This window comes from Enhydra lutris, unplaced genomic scaffold (genome assembly GCF_002288905.1).
Source record: "Enhydra lutris kenyoni isolate GAN:26980312 unplaced genomic scaffold, ASM228890v2 scaffoldscaffold31, whole genome shotgun sequence".
Taxonomy (NCBI): Eukaryota; Metazoa; Chordata; class Mammalia; order Carnivora; family Mustelidae; genus Enhydra; species Enhydra lutris.
In genome coordinates this window covers 3,672,213-3,690,006 of record NW_019154115.1, presented here as the reverse complement: position 1 = coordinate 3,690,006, position 17,794 = coordinate 3,672,213, and the positions used below count along the sequence as shown (strand labels likewise).

At 41.4% G+C, this 17,794-nt stretch overlaps 1 protein-coding gene across 2 annotated transcripts in view; it reads left to right on the top strand.

Annotated features, from left to right (window-relative positions):
* Positions 1-17,794, top strand: part of LOC111153374 (REC114 meiotic recombination protein) — a 130,793-nt gene that overhangs the window by 108,042 nt on the left and 4,957 nt on the right. Inside the window, exons 3-4 of one of the 2 annotated variants that reach the window (XM_022512370.1) lie at positions 7,107-7,190; positions 14,545-14,757. In XM_022512370.1, the coding sequence (XP_022368078.1) occupies positions 7,107-7,190; positions 14,545-14,757 (297 nt within the window). The remainder of the gene's footprint in view (positions 1-7,106; positions 7,191-14,544; positions 14,758-17,794) is intronic. The other variant, XM_022512371.1, reaches the window with a different exon arrangement.

The window sequence follows — 17,794 nt, the reverse complement described above, 5'->3', positions numbered from 1 at the left end:
CCAACAACCCCTGTGATGGCCTCCTAGCTTGCCTGCTCACACTTGAGAGGTGTCTGAAGCACTAAAGAAACTAGTTCAGTGATCAAATCAACAGCAAGGGAAATGGCTTGGTTTGGAGAAGGGCACAAGACATTTTTTCCCCACCACTCTTAGATACCAAATTGTCTACCTCTAATCTCTGCATCCATTTATTTAGGTTCTTTTCCCCCTTCTTTTGATGGCTTTCTTTCTGGTAATTGTTAATTATTTATAATAACAAAGGACATGGAGAATGTGGATAACTAAAATCTAGAAATGAACTTTGTAATTTATAATACTTGAAAACCAAAGCTTGTGGCTGTGTGTTTGTGTGTATGGCATTTGTGCCACTGCACCTCAGGGAGACTGGAGCTGGACAGCAGGAGGGGATGGGCCACAGGGTGATCAGAGGACATGGCGGGGGGTGGGGGTGGTCAGAAATTGACACTCTATTTCTATTTCTATTTCTAACTCTATTTCAGTTAACCAGCATATAGTACATCATTAGTTTTGATGTAGTGTTCAGCGATTCATTAGTTGCTTATAACATCCAGCACTTATCACAACATGTGCCCTCCTAAATACCCATCACCCGGTTACCCCCTTCCCTTATCCCCCTCCCTTCTGTAACCCTCAGTTTGTTTCCCAGAGTCCAGAGTGTCTCGTGATTTTTCTCCCTCTCTGATTTCTTCCCATGCAGCTTTCCCTCCCTTCCCCTGTGGTCCTCTGCACTACTCCTTATGTTCCACATATGAGTGAAACCATATGATATCTTTCTCTGCTTGACTTACTTCACTTAGCATAATTGCCTCCAGTTCTATCCATGTCAGTGCAAATGGTGGATATTCATCCTTTCTGATGGCTGAGTAATATTCCGTGTATATATAAACCACATCTTTATCCATTCATCTGTTGAAGGGCATCCTGGCTCCTTCCACAGTTTGGCTGTTATAGACATTGCTGCTATGAACATTGGGGTGCCTTTGCCCCTTCTTTTCATGTCTATATCTTTGTGGTGAATACTTAATAGTGCTGGGTCTAGGGTAGCTCTGTTTTTAATGTCTTGAGGAACCTCCATACTGTTTTCCAGAGTGGCTGTACCAGCTTGCGTTCTCACCAACAGTGTAAGAGGGGTCCCCTTTCTCCCCATCATTGCAAATACTTATTGTCTCCTGTCTTGTTAATTTTGGCCATTCTTACCGGTGTAAAGTGGTATATCAGTGTGGTCTTGATTTGATTTTCCCTAATGGCTAGTGATGTTGAACATTTTTTCATGTGTCTTTTAGCCATTCATATGTCTTCTTTAGAGAAGTGTCTGTTCATGTCATCTGCCCATTTCTTGACTGGATTATTTGTTTTTTGAGTGTTGAGTTGGATAAGTTCTTTATAGATCTTGGATATATATCTTGTCCCATTCTGTAGATTGCCTCTTGGTTTTGTTGACTATTTCCTTTGCTGTGCAAAAGCATTTTATCTTGATGAAGTCCCAGAAGTTCCTTTTTGCTGTTGTTGCGCTTGTCTTTAGAGACGTGTCATGAAAGAAGTTGCCGTGGCACTCCTTTTCTTATTCAACAGACCTGCAAAATACAAAGATGGATACACCACAGTTCTTGCTCTCATGGAGTTTGCAGTGAAGTGGGATCTAGGAGGCGAGTGAGTTAGAATGACAGACGTGTACACAGACGTGGTAGCGTGTAGCACCTCCCACCTGCTGAATTCTGGGCATCTTATAGGTCTTATTTTCACTCCATCCCTGTCCATCACCTAAGACCCTCAACTGTTCACTACTTGAAAGTCTCACTCCCCTTAGCTTCCACATGCCTCTCTCTCAGACATAACTTTTTGGCTCCTATCCTTTTAGTTGATGGTAAATTTGGTATTTTCCAGAGTATTCCACTCTCTTTCTCTTCCTACCTTGTACTGTTAATTCCCAGCCATTTTCCATCCCATCACTTTGAAGAGATAATGGCAGACTCTCAGCAGCAGCAGGACTTTGAACGGGTGAGGGAAGTGTCCTGAGCATGAGGGGGAGAGCCCTTGGGTGACTCTGATGAATTCTTCCTGCCCTTGTGTGGCTTCTGTGTCTTTTTTTTAACCCGTAGCACAGTGCTCATCCGTAGTAGGAGCCCAGGGATGGTGAGTGAGTCTTCAGTAACGGCTGGTACAGTTGATGTAGGTACACAGAACAGGGCTGCTTGTCTCTCTGAGAAAGTCAGGAGAGGCTGATGAGAGGAGCCATCAGCTGAGCTAAACTGAATTTGCCAGATGGATAAGCCTTAGAGGAGATTCAAAGAGGTGGATTTTCAGAGACCGGGTGATGAATTATTAAAATCTCGGAATATATTAATGGCAAGTGGTTAGGTACAGAGACTTCTTTACTAAATCCCAAAGTATTAGGATGAAAAAGCTCTTTTTGAATCTTCAACAAGATTGGAATAAGTCAAATAAAAGTAAGATGTTCTGTATCATTGGACAGGTAATAAATGCATGGGCCTCATTGTTCCCAAGAAGTACTGCCTTGAAATACTGTTAATTTTAATAAAGAGCTTCATTCTTGCATTCACGGACAACTTACTGAAGCAGCTGCTAGGGTCAAATGCTGTAATAGGTGGTATATGTTCAGTAGTGAGCAAAACGATCAGAGCCCCTGCCTGCATGGGGCTTCCAGTCAAGGGGAAAACGGACGTAAAGCAAACAAGCCCTGCGGATGCACGACTGTGAAGGATGCCGGTGGGGAGGTCTAAGAGGCTGACCTAAGTGAGATTAGGGATGAAATGAACAGTGATTAGAGGTTAATTAGGCAGACAGAAAAGATATACAGAGTTCGAAGGCAAAATGGTTTGGACAAATTGATGAACAGAGCCCTAACATGTCTCAAATAAGATGCTGTCAGGTGTGCCTGGGGGGTTCAGTTGGTGAAGCATCTGCCGGGGTCGTGATCACAGGGGCCTGGGGTGGAGCCTGCCTCGAGCTCCTTCACTGGGCTCCCTGCTCAGCAGGGAGCCTACTTCTCCCTCTGCTGCTCCCCCTGCTTGTGCTCTCTTGCTTTCTGTCAAATAAATAAATAAAATCTTAAAAAAAAAAAAAAAAAGTATTGCCAAGAAGGAGACCACACCTGTCTCCAGGTGGCCACTGCACAGAGTCCTAAATGGAATGGCTGCTGGGGCAGAGCCAGTATCATTTGCTAAACATTGTGCTAGTTGCTGGGGGAGTAATAAGACACATTCGAGAACCTGCCTTGCCTGCCCAGGGGTCTTCCTCACTCTGTGAAATGTAGTCAGTTAGGAGGTAAGTACAAGGTCCTGTGAGAGCATAGATTCTGAGAGGTCAGCCAACTTTGTCTTGTGGGGGATGTTTGGGATAAACCTGGGTTTTCAAAAATCAGTGAAAAAGGAAGCCATTTCAGGAATGGGCTGCACAACAAAATGCAGGTGTGAGGAGCATGGCACATTTGCAGAGCTGCGGGGAGTTTCACATGGCTCTAATACAGCGTTTATATGAGCGTCGAAGGAAATAATCAGGCATAAAAGGCAGAGAAGCCAAATGTTAGATATTTATATGCATCAAGGAATTTGAACTCTATCCTGCAGGTGTTTCTTGCAAGGGGTGAGGGAGAGATGAGATGGTGGCATCAAAAGGGAGTGATTTCATCAGATTTTTGTTTTATAAAGGCTGCTCTGGTGGTAGCACAGATGGATGGAGAAAGTAGGCCTGGAGGAAGGGGCACTAGTTCTAAGGATAGTGCAGGGATTCTGGGGACAACTGGCAGGGGTCTGATGGAGCAATGGCCGTGAACATGGGGAGAATGGTCAGGTGGAGAAGCTCTTTGGGGATGGTATCTCTGAGACTTGAAGATTTCATGGTGTTGAGGGAGGAGTGAGGAAAGAAGGAGGTGAGCATGATGCCTGGTGATAGTCTGGGTGTCAGGGGGGTATGTGTGACACCATTCACCAAGGCAGCACCACGTAGGAGTGACAGTGTTTGTGGAGGACAGCTGTCCGGATGCAGCCTGGCATGCTTACACGGAGGGATCTGTGGAGCTGTCCAGTGGAGATGTCCTAGAGAGCTCTAACTGGACCAGAGACAGGAAGACGTGAGATCCGACCAGGGCCAAGAGCCATTCATTTCTTTTCTTTTTTAATCAGCTGTTTATTCTAGAATAGTTTTTGATTTGCGGAAAGGTTGTAAAGATAGTACAGAGTTCCGATGGACTTACCATCTCTTTAGGTCCCACTTCCACCTCTTCCTTGAGTTTTTGCCATGGTGGAATGGGTATCTCGTTTTCACAGAGATTCCCATATATATGCGGGACAGGCTTATGTGGTTCAGAACTCAAAGCAACATAAAGACAAAATAAAAAATCTTCCTCTAACCCCTGCCCCCATTTGCACTGTTCCTCCCACTCCCTACAGATAGCTATTTTTATTAGTCTCATGTGTACTAATCCTTCCAGTTTCTTTTTAATGTAAATGCAAGCAAATAATAAGAATATACATTGCATGTGTCCTCCCTTTCTTATACAGAAGGTGGCATATTATGGGCATTGCTGTGTCTCTTGCTTTTTCCCAAACAGTACACTATGGAGATCAGTACAGAACTGCCCTGAGAAGGTTGCAGGCTGGCCATGCAGGGCTACTGGGCGCTCGAAATGTGGCTGGGGGATGAAAGCCAGAAGTTCAAATTCAGTTTAAAGTTAGATTTTAAAATGGCAGCAGTGTAACTTACGTTCCCATTAAATGTTATTTTGGTGGAATGACATTCCACTTTAACCATCAAAAATAGTTTCCAAATTGAGATGCGGTATATGCGTACAATACCATGGGGGTCACAGACTTAGTTTATATTCTCTGTTTTGATACTACCTTAATGTTTTACAGTGTTAAATTTGAAATAACAGTTACATGTAGAAATAACGTTTCTGACATAGAAGTTAAACAAAATATTTAAATTTTACCAACTTTTATTTTTAAAATGTGGCTATTAATTAAAAATTACACGTGGCTCAAATTACATTTCTACTAAACAGCACTGATATAGAAATTTATTTCTTACAGTTGGATACTGCTGTAAAGAGCACCATATTTTATTTAACCAGTCCACTGTTGATGTATACTTGACTTGTTTCTAGTCTTTTACTGTTAAAAATGCAGAAATCCATAGCCTTGTCCTTGCATCACTTCACACACGCATTTCACAGGTGGATCTGTGAAATGAATTCCCAGGATGAGAGTTGCTGGGTTAAAGAGTATTAAATTTGTAATGTTGATCCTGACAAATTACCCTCCATAGGAATTGCACCAGTTTGGGGACACCTGGGTGGCTCAATTGGTTAAGCATCTGACTCTACTCAGGTCTTGATCTCAGGATTGTGGGTTCAAGCCCTGCATTGGGTGTGAGTTCATGCCCAGCAGGGAGCCTACTTAAAAAAAAAGTTGTACCCTTTTAAATAGCTTTGTTGTGAAGACAGGTTTACCACCAAAATGGCTTAAACATCAACATCAGGACTTTGTATCTTTTGATGTATATGAAAATCAGTTGCTCTTATCTGGTCATCTTCTTGGGGACTTCCATGTCTTGGTGGCCGTGCTTTCCATGCTATAATCCTTATTTTCTTCTTTCCAGCACATTCCGTCATTTTGAAAATTATTTCTAAATAACTTAAATGTATTTTGAAATTAAAAAAATGGGAAAAACCTTACCTGGCATTATATGAAAACTGAAATATCCCATCAGTCTTTGCCTTAAGGTTAAAGGTAAAAATAAAACAATAAATATATAGTTTGAAAAGTAAAAAAATAAAAAAAGAGTTGTACCACTTGTGCTTCTGCCAGTAATGTGTGTGAAGTGCCAGGGTCCTTGCATACTGACATTTTATGCTACACACATGTTTGGGAGATCTAATAGTGAATGCATTTCTTTTTTGCCAATTCTGAGAGTTTTAAGAAGAAATCACAGATGGTTTGCCTAACTTCTTTTTTCATTAAAAAAAAAAAACAGTATTAATGACGAAACTCTTACAATCAACATATTAGAAGTGACTTTTTCTTTTTTAAATGAAAATGCGGAGGAATTAACATCCAGTTTTCCCAGGCTCTAAATTTCTCTGGAAGTTGTGGTTTCTCTGTATACAGACTTAGGAAAAGAGAGGGCAGGAGGGTTTGTATTTGTAAGGGACGACATTTTCTTCTGTTTTCTAATTATTGGCGTTTTTTTCCAATTTCTCCTCAGATCCCTTCAGCAGCCTTCCCTGGCTGCGGTGCATGAACAGTATAAGGGAGACAAGGGAGGTGGGCAGGGGGCAGGCCGGATTCACGTACATACAGCCTTACCATCTCTTTAGTTTGGTTTGGTTCCCAGGATCAGTTTTACTGAGTGCGGAACGCATTCTCACTTCACGGGCTTCCTAAACCGGGAAATCCACTGACAACATAATTGGAGCTTATGAGTGCACACAGTGGTTAAACAGCCAATTCTGTTTACTTGATTATTAATAAGCTGCACACAGTTCATCTTTCTACCGTTAGGCTCTAACTGCTGTCTCTCTTTTGAGGCTAGTGTGCCCTCTACTGCCCTCTCTCCCCCCCTTTTTTTTTTCAGACTGAAGAACGAGACATTCAGCATCCAAAAACAAGTTGCTTCAATTTTTCCATTCATAGGAATCTGAAAATAAGATTCTCACGAAGAGAACTCACTCTCGCTGTGTAGTTTGAGATCTGTCAGACAAGCTAATAGTATATTGGAAACCCTTAGCTTTCAGGAACATAAGCTTGTATTTTGGCAAGTCCAGAGATGTATTTTACAACAGCTATGACTGTGGACATTTGCTTTAGTATTTCATTGATTTTCAATATGAAAAGGTGAAGCAGTGAAAGCTGAGACTCTCACTGTGGGTCAGGCAGGCAGAGCACTGGGCTCAGAGACTTACTGGAAGGGTCATCCTTGGGAGCAGGTGAAATTGAGCCGTTTCTATATTGTGCTTACTTTCGGAATGAATGTACAATTTTCTAATAGGAGGCTGCTGCTCCAGAGCTGTTCTTCCTGTCCCTTTTTGCTTCTATAGCTAATTGTGCTTAATTGTTTTGTTTCAGGAAGGGTTTTCACTCATTGGTAGCAAGAACTGGTTGAAGATCGTGAGACGCATGGATTGTCTGTTATTTGGAACAACAATAAAGGCAAGAGGCCCCGTGGCCAACTGTTTTAAGCGAACGATCATACCCTTCTCATCTAAATGTGCACAGGGGGGTGAGTGTGGGAGCTTCTCTTTGCAGGTGAAATGGAACCGGGAAGATCACGTATGTTGAAGGACTTGCCCTCTGAGCAGAATGTGAACCCCGGGCTGCAGAAAGGCAGCAGCCCGCCAGTGAGAGAATGTTGCTGAGGACCCAGGGCTTTGGCTGATCTGTCAGCGCCCATCTGACACAGTGGCGGCCCAGCCGTGCCCCATTCCCCAGGCACATGCTGGGGGGACGCGGGACATGTCATTGTTTGTCTCACTATTTTCGAATGCTTTACTGAGAATGTCTTTTTTTTTTTTAAGATTTTATTTATTTACTGAGAATGTCTTTTTTTTTTAAGATTTTATTTATTTACTGAGAATGTCTTTTTTAAGATTTTATTTATTTACTGAGAATGTCTTTTTTTAAGATTTTATTTATTTACTGAGAATGTCTTTTCATTTTCCCTCTTTAATAGTAAAAAATATCCCTTTTATTTGCTTTCTGACTGCATTAAACATCAAGAATGATTCTCATCAAAGACACATACAGACTAATCACCTGGATTATTTTCTTTCAGAAATAACTATAAAAAACCAATCTGTTAACATTCACCAAGTAGGTAATATTGGAATTTAGGTGAAAGATCCTAATTTTTCATGGGCTCATAGACTGAGAGTTGGAAGAGCACCTAACAGAGCATCTAAGGGAAAGGGCTTAGCCTGGGATCCACAGACCCTCCAAAGGGTCCCTCAAGAATTCAGGAGACCATGGATTTTCACTGACCTCTAATTGGAATTTATCATTTCCTTCAATTATGAATGTAGGCGTCAGACACAGTCGTATTAGATCTTTGCATCAATAGAAATCAGCTAATTTCACCACATCATGGTTGTTTCTGAGAGCTTCAGTGTCAGCCGTGCTCAGCACTGCCGCAGAATTATGGTGCTAATTAGGCCCGCTGTTAGATCTTTTTATTGCCTATGTTAATGAGCATATATACTGTTAGTTCACAAATTAGTGTTTTAATATTATAGTAGCCTACTTCAGGATAATTGGTTTCCTTTATAATCTAATGTATTTTATGTGATTGCAAATGTTTTGAGAAGTGGTCCGCTAGTTTCACCAGACTGCCAAAGGGGCCCGCGCACATACTCGGAAACCCTATCGCACATTTTCAGGAGTTCCTGTTTTCATTTTATGTGCGAGGGAATGGAATTCAACTTCCACTACTAGTCCAGGTTATAAGTAGCTGTCAGAGAGCCGGGCCACCCACTGGCCTTCTGACTCCCGACCCTGGCCCGTGTCACACCAGAACAACACGAGTTTGAACTCGCAGGTCTGCAGATACACAGAATTTTTTTTTTCTTTTCGATACTGTACAACACTGTAAATGTATTTGCTCTTCCTAATGATTTTCTTAACATTCTCTTTTCTCTAGTTTACTTCATTTTAAGAATACAGTATATAGGGGCGCCTGGGTGGCTCAGTGGGTTAAAGCCTCTGCCTTCGGCTCAGGTCATGATCCCAGGGTCCTGGGATCGAGCACCCAGTCAGGCTCTCTGCTCGGTAGGGAGCCTGCTTCCTCCTCTCTCTGCCTGCCTCTCTGCCTATTTGTGATCTGTCTGTCAAATAAATAAACAAAATCTTAAAAAAAAATACAGTATATAATAGATGCAACATACAAAGTGGGTTGATCGACTGTTCGTGTTACCGATAAGGCTTCCTGTCAACAGTAGGCTACTAGTAGCTAAGTTTTGGGGAAGTCATAAGTCCTACTTGGGCTTTCAACTGCGCAGGGGTCAGTACCCCTCACCTCTTACTCTACAGTCAACTATATATGTCTTTTAAAAGTTACACCAAGTTTTTAAGTTTTTTCCTGATATATATTACTGTTAAAAATTTGAACTATGAAGAACAACATAAAAACCAAGCAACTTGACCATTCCAAAATAATTATTACTAACATTTTGAAGTTCTTACATGATATATTCTTTCAGTTAGGATAGCATTCAAATGCATGTGACAGAAAATCCAGGCATAATGGTCCCCAAAATTAAGGGTTTATTTTATTTTTTTTGACTAGATGACAAATCCAGAAACAGGCAGTTGCTAGCATTGGCTCAGCAATTTCACAGTACCAAGGTCAACATCTTTGCAATTCCCCTGGCCTCTCCCTCGCATTTACAAAATGGCTGCTGTAGCTTGACCGAATTTCTATTCAAGGAAAACCAGCTTCTTCTGTCCCTTTCATAAGGAAAGCAAAAACTTTCCTGTAGGGCTTCTTTCCACTTTCCACAAAAGAATAGGTCTTCTTACGTCTCATGGACCAGAACAGTGTAATGTGGCCAATCTCAATTTGCTGACATTAGCAAAATGAGCATTTAGCTTTCTTAGCCTCTTATATATATCTGCTCATGGCAGTGAACAGTGTCTACCGCACGGATAATTTATACCTTTGGGTTTGTATTACACGGAGTGTTTTGTTCCTGCTGTCTTGTCATGGAACATGACATCAGGAACACGACCCTGAGTCACGACCTTCTTAGTCTTTGAAAATGTGATTCTTCAGGGCTACATAGCATTTTATTGTTTACATTCAACATGATTCAGCTAATTCCCAAGTTTTCACTATTATAAAAATGTTTTGATTTTCATAAGGATTTATTTACAGGGTTCTGGAGATAGGAGTCCTGGAAGTATGTGTATTTATTTTGTCAATGTGCCCTCTCTATAAGTCACCCCATTTCTACAGCACTAGTGAATTTAAGAATGCTCATTTATCCAAATTCTTTCCAATAGGGGGATATAATTTAAATTTTAAAGCTAGCTTCCAGTCTGATTGGCAGAAAGGAACATTTTCCTTTAATTTGCATTTCTTAAGAACTAATGAGAATGAACCTTTTTTGTGTATTTGTTAGCCATCTGTATTTCTTCTGTGAATCACCTCCCTACATATATATATACATATATATATGTAATTTATATATATGTATATAAGTCATATAGATGTAGATTTTAGAAATATTTAAGGTTAAGATCCTTTTGCCCACTGTTACTGTGAATGGTATTCTTTATTCCAAAGATATTTCTAGCTGCTTATTATTAGACTTTTTCTGAATTAGTTGAAATTTGGCTTCCTGACCAAACTTTTATTAACTCTGATTTGTTAATTTTTTAATTTCTAGGAAAGTGATTTTTATAATCTACAGTGACAATTTTATTTTTCCCAATAGTTTATACTTACTACTTTTCTCACCTTACTGAATTACCTAGACTTTTCAGAACACAAATTCTATGGTTATACCATCATCCTTGACCTCTTGTTGACCTGGACAGTTGTGATTAGACGTTAAGAACATTTCTAGCTGTTGATCAGATATTCTTTACCATGTAAGGGAGATAGTCTTTCAGTTAAATTTTATTTACTAATACTTTTATCAGGATCACATATTAAATTGATTTATCAAAATATTTTTGATACCTTTTCAAGATCATGTCTTTTTTTTTTCCCCCTTTTTGTAATCTGTTGGCTTGGTATAATAATATTGAACCAACAGATTCTTTTTTTGGCCTTACCTAGAAAAGGGTATCTTTGGTGTTTCTTGCCTTGGATAACTTTTAGTAACCAAGTGTTGTGTAACAAACACCATTAAATTGACAAAATGGAAGAAGTGTTTTGAAAATAAAGTTTTCATTCTTAACAGCAATTAAATATAGCTTAAATCCTGTGGGTAAATAAAAGATTATATTTCTTTTCTCTCTGGATGAAATAAGCAGATTGTTTAAGTTCTGCTTATTTGGAAATTGGGCTTCTTTTTTTTTTTTTTCAGTAATTCTGATAAAAATGCTCCAGGTTAATCGGCTAACAGTCAACATTTAGTTACCTATCTGCAGGGAGTTTGGTTTAAAGGAGTAAACAAACCACTCTCCTCTTTACCCCCAGGAACTCACTGAATCCTGTTTTCATGATTTTGGAGTATTGCCTCTTGATTGCAAAGTAAAGAATCAAAGAACGTGTCAAAGCCCCTTCACTCATTCAGTCCCTTTTTTTGTACTCCCCTCTCCTTCCTTTTCTATGGCAGAGGAATTCTCTACCAGTGGTGGGGAAAACTGCTTTGGTTGGGGGTCCCAGTGGTGATGGGAAACTATACAAACAGGTCTGGGCAAGGAATCTAAAACCAGCAGGAAAACCCAGCAGGTTGATGAGGCCTTGTGTCTCCTTGGCTCTCCTCCCACGTGGCGCTAACCAGACCCACGTCTTACATGTGTGCTGGTACCGTGTGACATCAGCCAGAGAGCCTGTATGACAATCGCCAAACGCAGATGTTCTTCATACCTGTGAGTCAGAATTTACTGAGCACGATGCCTCCCAGAAGGTAGAGCCTGGTTTTCTTGTGAGTACATGATCAGTGTCCAGAGACAAGCCCTCAGCCTTTACTTTTGTTTCCTCAAGGCGTCTGTGTGAAGGGAGTTTTCTGCTTATTGTAATAACTTGAAATTAAGTGTTCTGAAGTAGGGGAGAACAACCCAACATGTAAACCATCACTTAAAACATAGTCATTTTGAGCTAATCTTCTTAGATGATAGACTGTATATTTAGGGCGGCTCATGGCTGTTGACATATACTTGAAAACTTTTCATTTCACCACAAGGAGCCCTTTCTCACTTTTAATTATGGCATAAGAATAAATCTTATCAAGATTTTCAACCCAGGAGTCCTTTTTGTTAACCCGGTGGCAGCTTTTCCTTTGTGGCACCCCATGGCATTGAGGACATGGGATGGCGATGTAGCTCATTGTCACATTTTTTCCTGATGCACCTCAGTTTTATCTTGAGTCTGCATGCACTGAGGTGATATTTCTGGCTTCAGATGATAAGCTCAGATTCCCTCTGAGAATTTTACAGAAGCAAACTTGGAGCAAGGCTTCAGTTAGGCTGTCACCCGTACAGCTTACCCCATCATTCTTGGAACTGCATTCTAAAGAAACGCTAACTGTCCAGACTCCTCCTTATGCACACTCACATACAGATAGCTCTAACCCTACATGATTGGTATGAGATTGTCGTCCTGCTGATGCGCTCAATAATTGTCTGTTTCTGTACACAGCCTTTTGTCCAGCCCCGAGGTACAATTTTTAATGTGATTGCTTGTCAAAGATTCGATAATTACAGAGTCGGCATGGCAATAGCTAATACAGAGGTCTTCGTATAGAGCTTAAACTAGAGTAAGCTGGAAATGGCTTATTAATTGTAAACAGGAAAGCAGCTCAATTTCACAAAAAAGACTCCTAGAATTACCAAAAATGGAATGTATAGGTCTCTTATCAGTTCTTTCTCCTTCCTCAGGGAAAATCAGCTTTTAGTTTCTCTTGACAATTTGGGGATTATTCATCCAAGAGAAAAATAGCTAAGGAAATGAATACGCAATCCAGAAAAGAAAAATATAGGGGACCAATAAGTATAAGTATTCGACCTTATTTGTAATCAAAGAAATGAAATTCTACAATAAAAAGTCTGTGTTAACCTAGTAGAGTAAAAAAAGTTTAAAAGAGTAAGAATCTCCAGTGTGGAGGGCACAGTGGGCATAAACTGATAGTATCTTGTCCGGAGCAGTTAGGCATGGTACCAAAATACCAAGACCTTTTGACCAGGCGAATTTGTAGGAGAATGCCTACCACAGCTCTGTGCTTTATAATAGGACAAAAGGCTGTAAGTAACTTAAATGTTTGTCATTAGGGGGACAGTTAAATAAAGGACTACTCTTCAGTCATTAAGAACAATGAACTTCTATTTTTTTTTTTTTTTTTAGATTTTATTTATTAGAGATCACAAGCAGGCAGAGTGGCAGGCGGGGGTGGGGGTGGGTGCAGGCTCCCTGCTGAGCAGAGAGCCCGATGTGGGGCTCGATCCCAGGACCCTGGGATCATGACCTGAGCTGAAGGCAGAGGCTTAACCCACTGAGCCACCCAGGTGCCCCTAAACTTCTAGATTTATATTCTTAGATTACTATACAGTAGTATAGTCCAACATATCCATGTAATACATAACCCACGATGGATAAGTGCGTGTATATGTTCTAAGATAAGTATATATTAGAGTATTCCTTTTCGTATTTTTTCCTTGTTGTAAGGGTAGTGATAATGGGTTATTTTACACTTAGGAAAAAGATTAAATGAATTACAAAATGAAGAGAACCCAACAGTGGCATTCAAGTGGAAGCAGTGTCCATTCTTCTAAACATGATGCCTCCTCATCACTTAGACATGCCCAGACTTTTCTGTAATGTAAACATGTGGCTTTGCCTAATGGCTTTATCTAAAAAATTTAAATAGTACCAATTGGGAGCAGACAAACTAAGGGACTTCTGCCTGTGGGAACTCAAAGGATTTTGTTAGCTGTGATTGGAAACATTCTCCCACTAGCAGAGTCATTCATGTATGTAATAAATAGAAAGTACTGTCACTGTGCTAAGTTAGCGTCTGGGTAACTTTAAAGAAGGACCTGGACAAAGGCACACCATACATACCCTGTCTGGTACGTGTCAGCCCCTCTAAACAGGCAGAATGCTAGACTAGCAAAACAGGAAGCTACTTCTACTGAAATAATGGGTTTATTTTTGTTGTTACAATTGTAATGCAGTTCTGTTTTTAAACTTACAATCAAGTGAGTTTGATGTAGTTGTCAGACTTTTACAACATCAACTGCATCTCTCCCACATTAGCTGATCTGCCAAGGAATGGAACTCATACAGCCCATGAGAGGGAACACGGGATTTGTGTGCAGTCTGGCTTCATTCTGGACCTGGAGCCCTGCAGACTACGATGCTGTGATTCACTCCCTCTTCGCATCTGCCTGTCTCCTGTCCCCCGTCTTGTTGGTCAGCTTCACTGGCTGAACGTGCCATCTCCCTGGTTTGCTCTTTTATATACTTAGGTTTAGAAAAATTTTGTTGAGCCGGCACTGATTTTCGACCTGAGAAATTAGAAGCTATGAAATCTTTATTCCAAAGTAAGACAAAACACTGATCTTTTACTGCAGTCAGTTGTGACTTTCCTGGTCTGTATGATATGGGGTTTCCATTCCTGCTGATGTCAGTTCCCTGAAGGAGATGAATTTAGTAGGAGTGGTTCCCCAAAGGGGGAAGAAAGGAAATTACTGGCTTTTCTCTCCCCACAAGAACAATCTAGAGAAATTAATCCTTTGTCCACACCTGTCCCCTGCAAGCAAAGGGCAGCACTCCCTAGAAGACGGCACAGTAAGGAAGTGTATGACGAGGGTGACTAAGGCTGACTTTGGATTTGTCCCACAGAACAAGAGCCGCATGTTCCGGGTGCAGTTTAGTGGAGGGTCCAAGGAGCAGGCGCTGGAGCACTGCTGCAGCTGTGTGCGGAAGCTGGCCCAGTACGTGCCGGTGCAGGCGCCCGACCCAGTGGTCCAGGAGCTCCCGCCGAGTCCCCGCCCACTGACGGCGGGTGAAAGCCAAGGGAAGGACTGTGTGCGGCATGTCCCCTTGCAGCAGGGGGTAAGTAAGCAAGTGTGTTGGCTCTGGGAGAAACCTGACAAGGTATTCTTTTGAGGGGTGGGGGCAAAATCACAGTGGAATTTGTTGAGTCTGTCTGGTTTGTAAGTTAAAAGGTACCTAATGTTAAGTGACTCACTTAAATTGAAGGGTGACCGTCACTGTAGCTACCTAGCATCCTAGAAATTAGAGCAGCCAGGAGTCCCGGCTGTGTTCTGGGTGTCACTGTAGACCGTGGTCCTCAACGTATGGTCCCTGGACTCTTCCCTGAGACCCTTTGCCGGGGTCCATAAAGTCATCCTTGCTTTTATAATAATATGACATCATTTGCCCTTTCCGTTGTTGTATTTGTGTTACCTGACAAAAGAATTGAGCAAAGCTACTGTCACCTTAGCACAGATCAAGGCAGTGACATCAGACCGTGCAGGGAGTCAGCACAGTCTTCCGCAGTCACTGGCGGCGAGAACTCACGCACCCACCTTGCACTCGGAAGCGAGGTGGGGAGGCACCTGAGCCGCCCCACTGCGCCCTGAACCAGCCCCGCTTCCGGAGCGCCCCTGGAGCACTGTTAGCGCCGGAAACGGCGGACAGACCGCCACAGCCCAGGCTCACCACCCAGGTGAACCTGGTATTCGGTGGGCATTTTCTCAAATGAAGTGAGTCTGTCCTTATCGGAAAATGACTAATAGTATTTATCGACAGTGATGAAATTAAGCTTCTCAAGCGAAGACTGGAATCTTGGAACAACTTGTATCTGCTGCTCGACTGTCACAGTTCCCGACCCAGCCGACTTCTCTGATAGTGCTACTTGTGAACATGGGTGTGTTTCTTTTTTTAGCTATAATTATATGACAGAAAGTTTCAACATTTTGGAAGATCTGTATAGTCCGGTGAACCAGTATTTTCCAAGTGACCAATCCACGATGCTACAAAATCATGCATGGATAGAGATCTGGTCAAAGTGTACAAAATAGTCCCGTGGTTTTAATAACAGAAAGTGTAACAAGTTCATTGCTATGATTTCAGACTCTGTTAACAACTAACTTTTAAAGAACCTATCTTTTGTTGAGTTTTAATGTTCTATCAAAGAATATCCACCATTATCTGAAAAGGCTGTTTTAAGATACTTCTGCCTTTTCCACCAAATAGCTGTGTGAAGCCAGAGTTTCCTCATGTACCTCATCCAAAGCAGCAGATTGAATGTAGAAGGAGATACGAGAGTCCAGCTGTCTTCCATTAAGCAAGACATTCCAAAGATTTGCGAACTCATGACATTTTTGTTTTAGGAAATAGGTTTTTTTTTTTTCATAAAAACACTTCTAAGAACATACAATGGGTTCATTTTTAAAAATGACTCAGTATTTTAAATTATTGTTTCCATTTTTAAGAGATCAGAAATATATAATCCAAACAGAGGCTGTCTGAGGGCCTCAATAATTTATCTGTGTGTAAAGGGGTCTTGGGATCATAAGTCGGAGGATCACTGTTTCAGAATTTCTCCTGGAAGGACATTTTCTAGCATTTCGTTGGCCTGATCCCAAATGTTGTTAGCATAAGCATCTACCTGTGCTCTTGAGAAGAAATTCCAGTTTCAAGCTGAGTTTTTATTAATTTTCTACTTTGAGAAATTACTTTCCAAACCTGACTTTCTTCCCTTCGTCCTGTAAGAGCCCTCAAACCACTGGACTGAGACGGTTCATTGTTGCTGTTTTGCCACCAAGTTTCTGGTTCAGAATTTATGTAAGCTGAACATAAATTTACATTATTTTTCATAAGGTCTTTTTCTTTGAACAAGTGCTGACTTCCTCCTGGATGTGCTTAGTTTGCCAAGTAAGATTTTGTATTAGAATTCTTTCCCTTCGTCTGTTTCTGTCTGACCTTCTTTGAGAAGATGTCTTCATGCTAAAGCTCCATTTCTTAAAAACCCTGGATCTCGTTTCAGGGATTTTGCCACATCAGCTCCCGCTGTATTAAGAATCCCTTCCCTACAAATGGGATGGAGTGGTTTATTACTTAGTACTTTATTGCTCATAATCCTTTGCCCCCTAAATAGAATATCTTCTTTTGTTGGTTTCATTGATCCATTATGCGATTCAGATTATGGTACCCAGTGCGTGGGATGGGACAGGAAGCAAATAGGCTCCTAGAATCTGGGTCGTCTGGAATGCCTTATAAAGGGCAACAAAGATGCGTCAGGCTAGAACCTAACCAGGCTACACAATTATCTGAATAGAAGATAAACTGAGGCTATAGCATGGAGTAGCAAACACAGGCTGAGGGTTGTGAACTACAGAAGCAGATGGAGGCTCTCCCTCTCCGATTTTGAAGGCTGGTCCCAAATATCTAGGTAGAAGTATCCGCAAAGTGGCTAGAAATTTTTCATCTCTTTTCTTGATTCTGTCTTCAGGGACTTTTCCAAACTGTAGTTTGGTGTTATATGTGACGTGCTAGGACCACAGGCTGCGGCATCAAAATGGATCTGGGTTTGAATCCTGACCCTATTAGTGGCTGTGTGATCGTGGGAGTCCCTGAACCCTATCTGTAACACGGCAAGATGGAAACGTTCTATGTTTATGGATGTATATGTATATATATACACACACACAGATGTAGTACAACACCTGGCAAACATCTAGACAATGTCACTCATGACCATCACTGTCAGTACTGTTACCCCCCCAGATCGTTCCCTTGCAGATGGACAAGTTCAGGTGCTAGTTAGTTAGCCAGGATCACAACTCCAGAGGAGCCATAATAAAATGGAGTGTCTGAAGCTGCAGAGCAGAAGACAAGATAAAACCACTGGGTTAATTTGACACGGTGTAGACACCATGAAGCACTGCCTAGAACATTCTAGTCTTCCTAATGGCAAAACATTCCCAGGTTTGCCCGTAGCTGCTGTTGTGCAAATGTGGTACCATGTTCCCTTTCTCAGAATCCATCTTAAAGAGTTGCAAGCTGTGGCCAAGTTCTAGTCATCATGCTGCTCTCTTGTATTCAGGTGTGTCATCTTCCTAAGAACTACATACACACATGTATA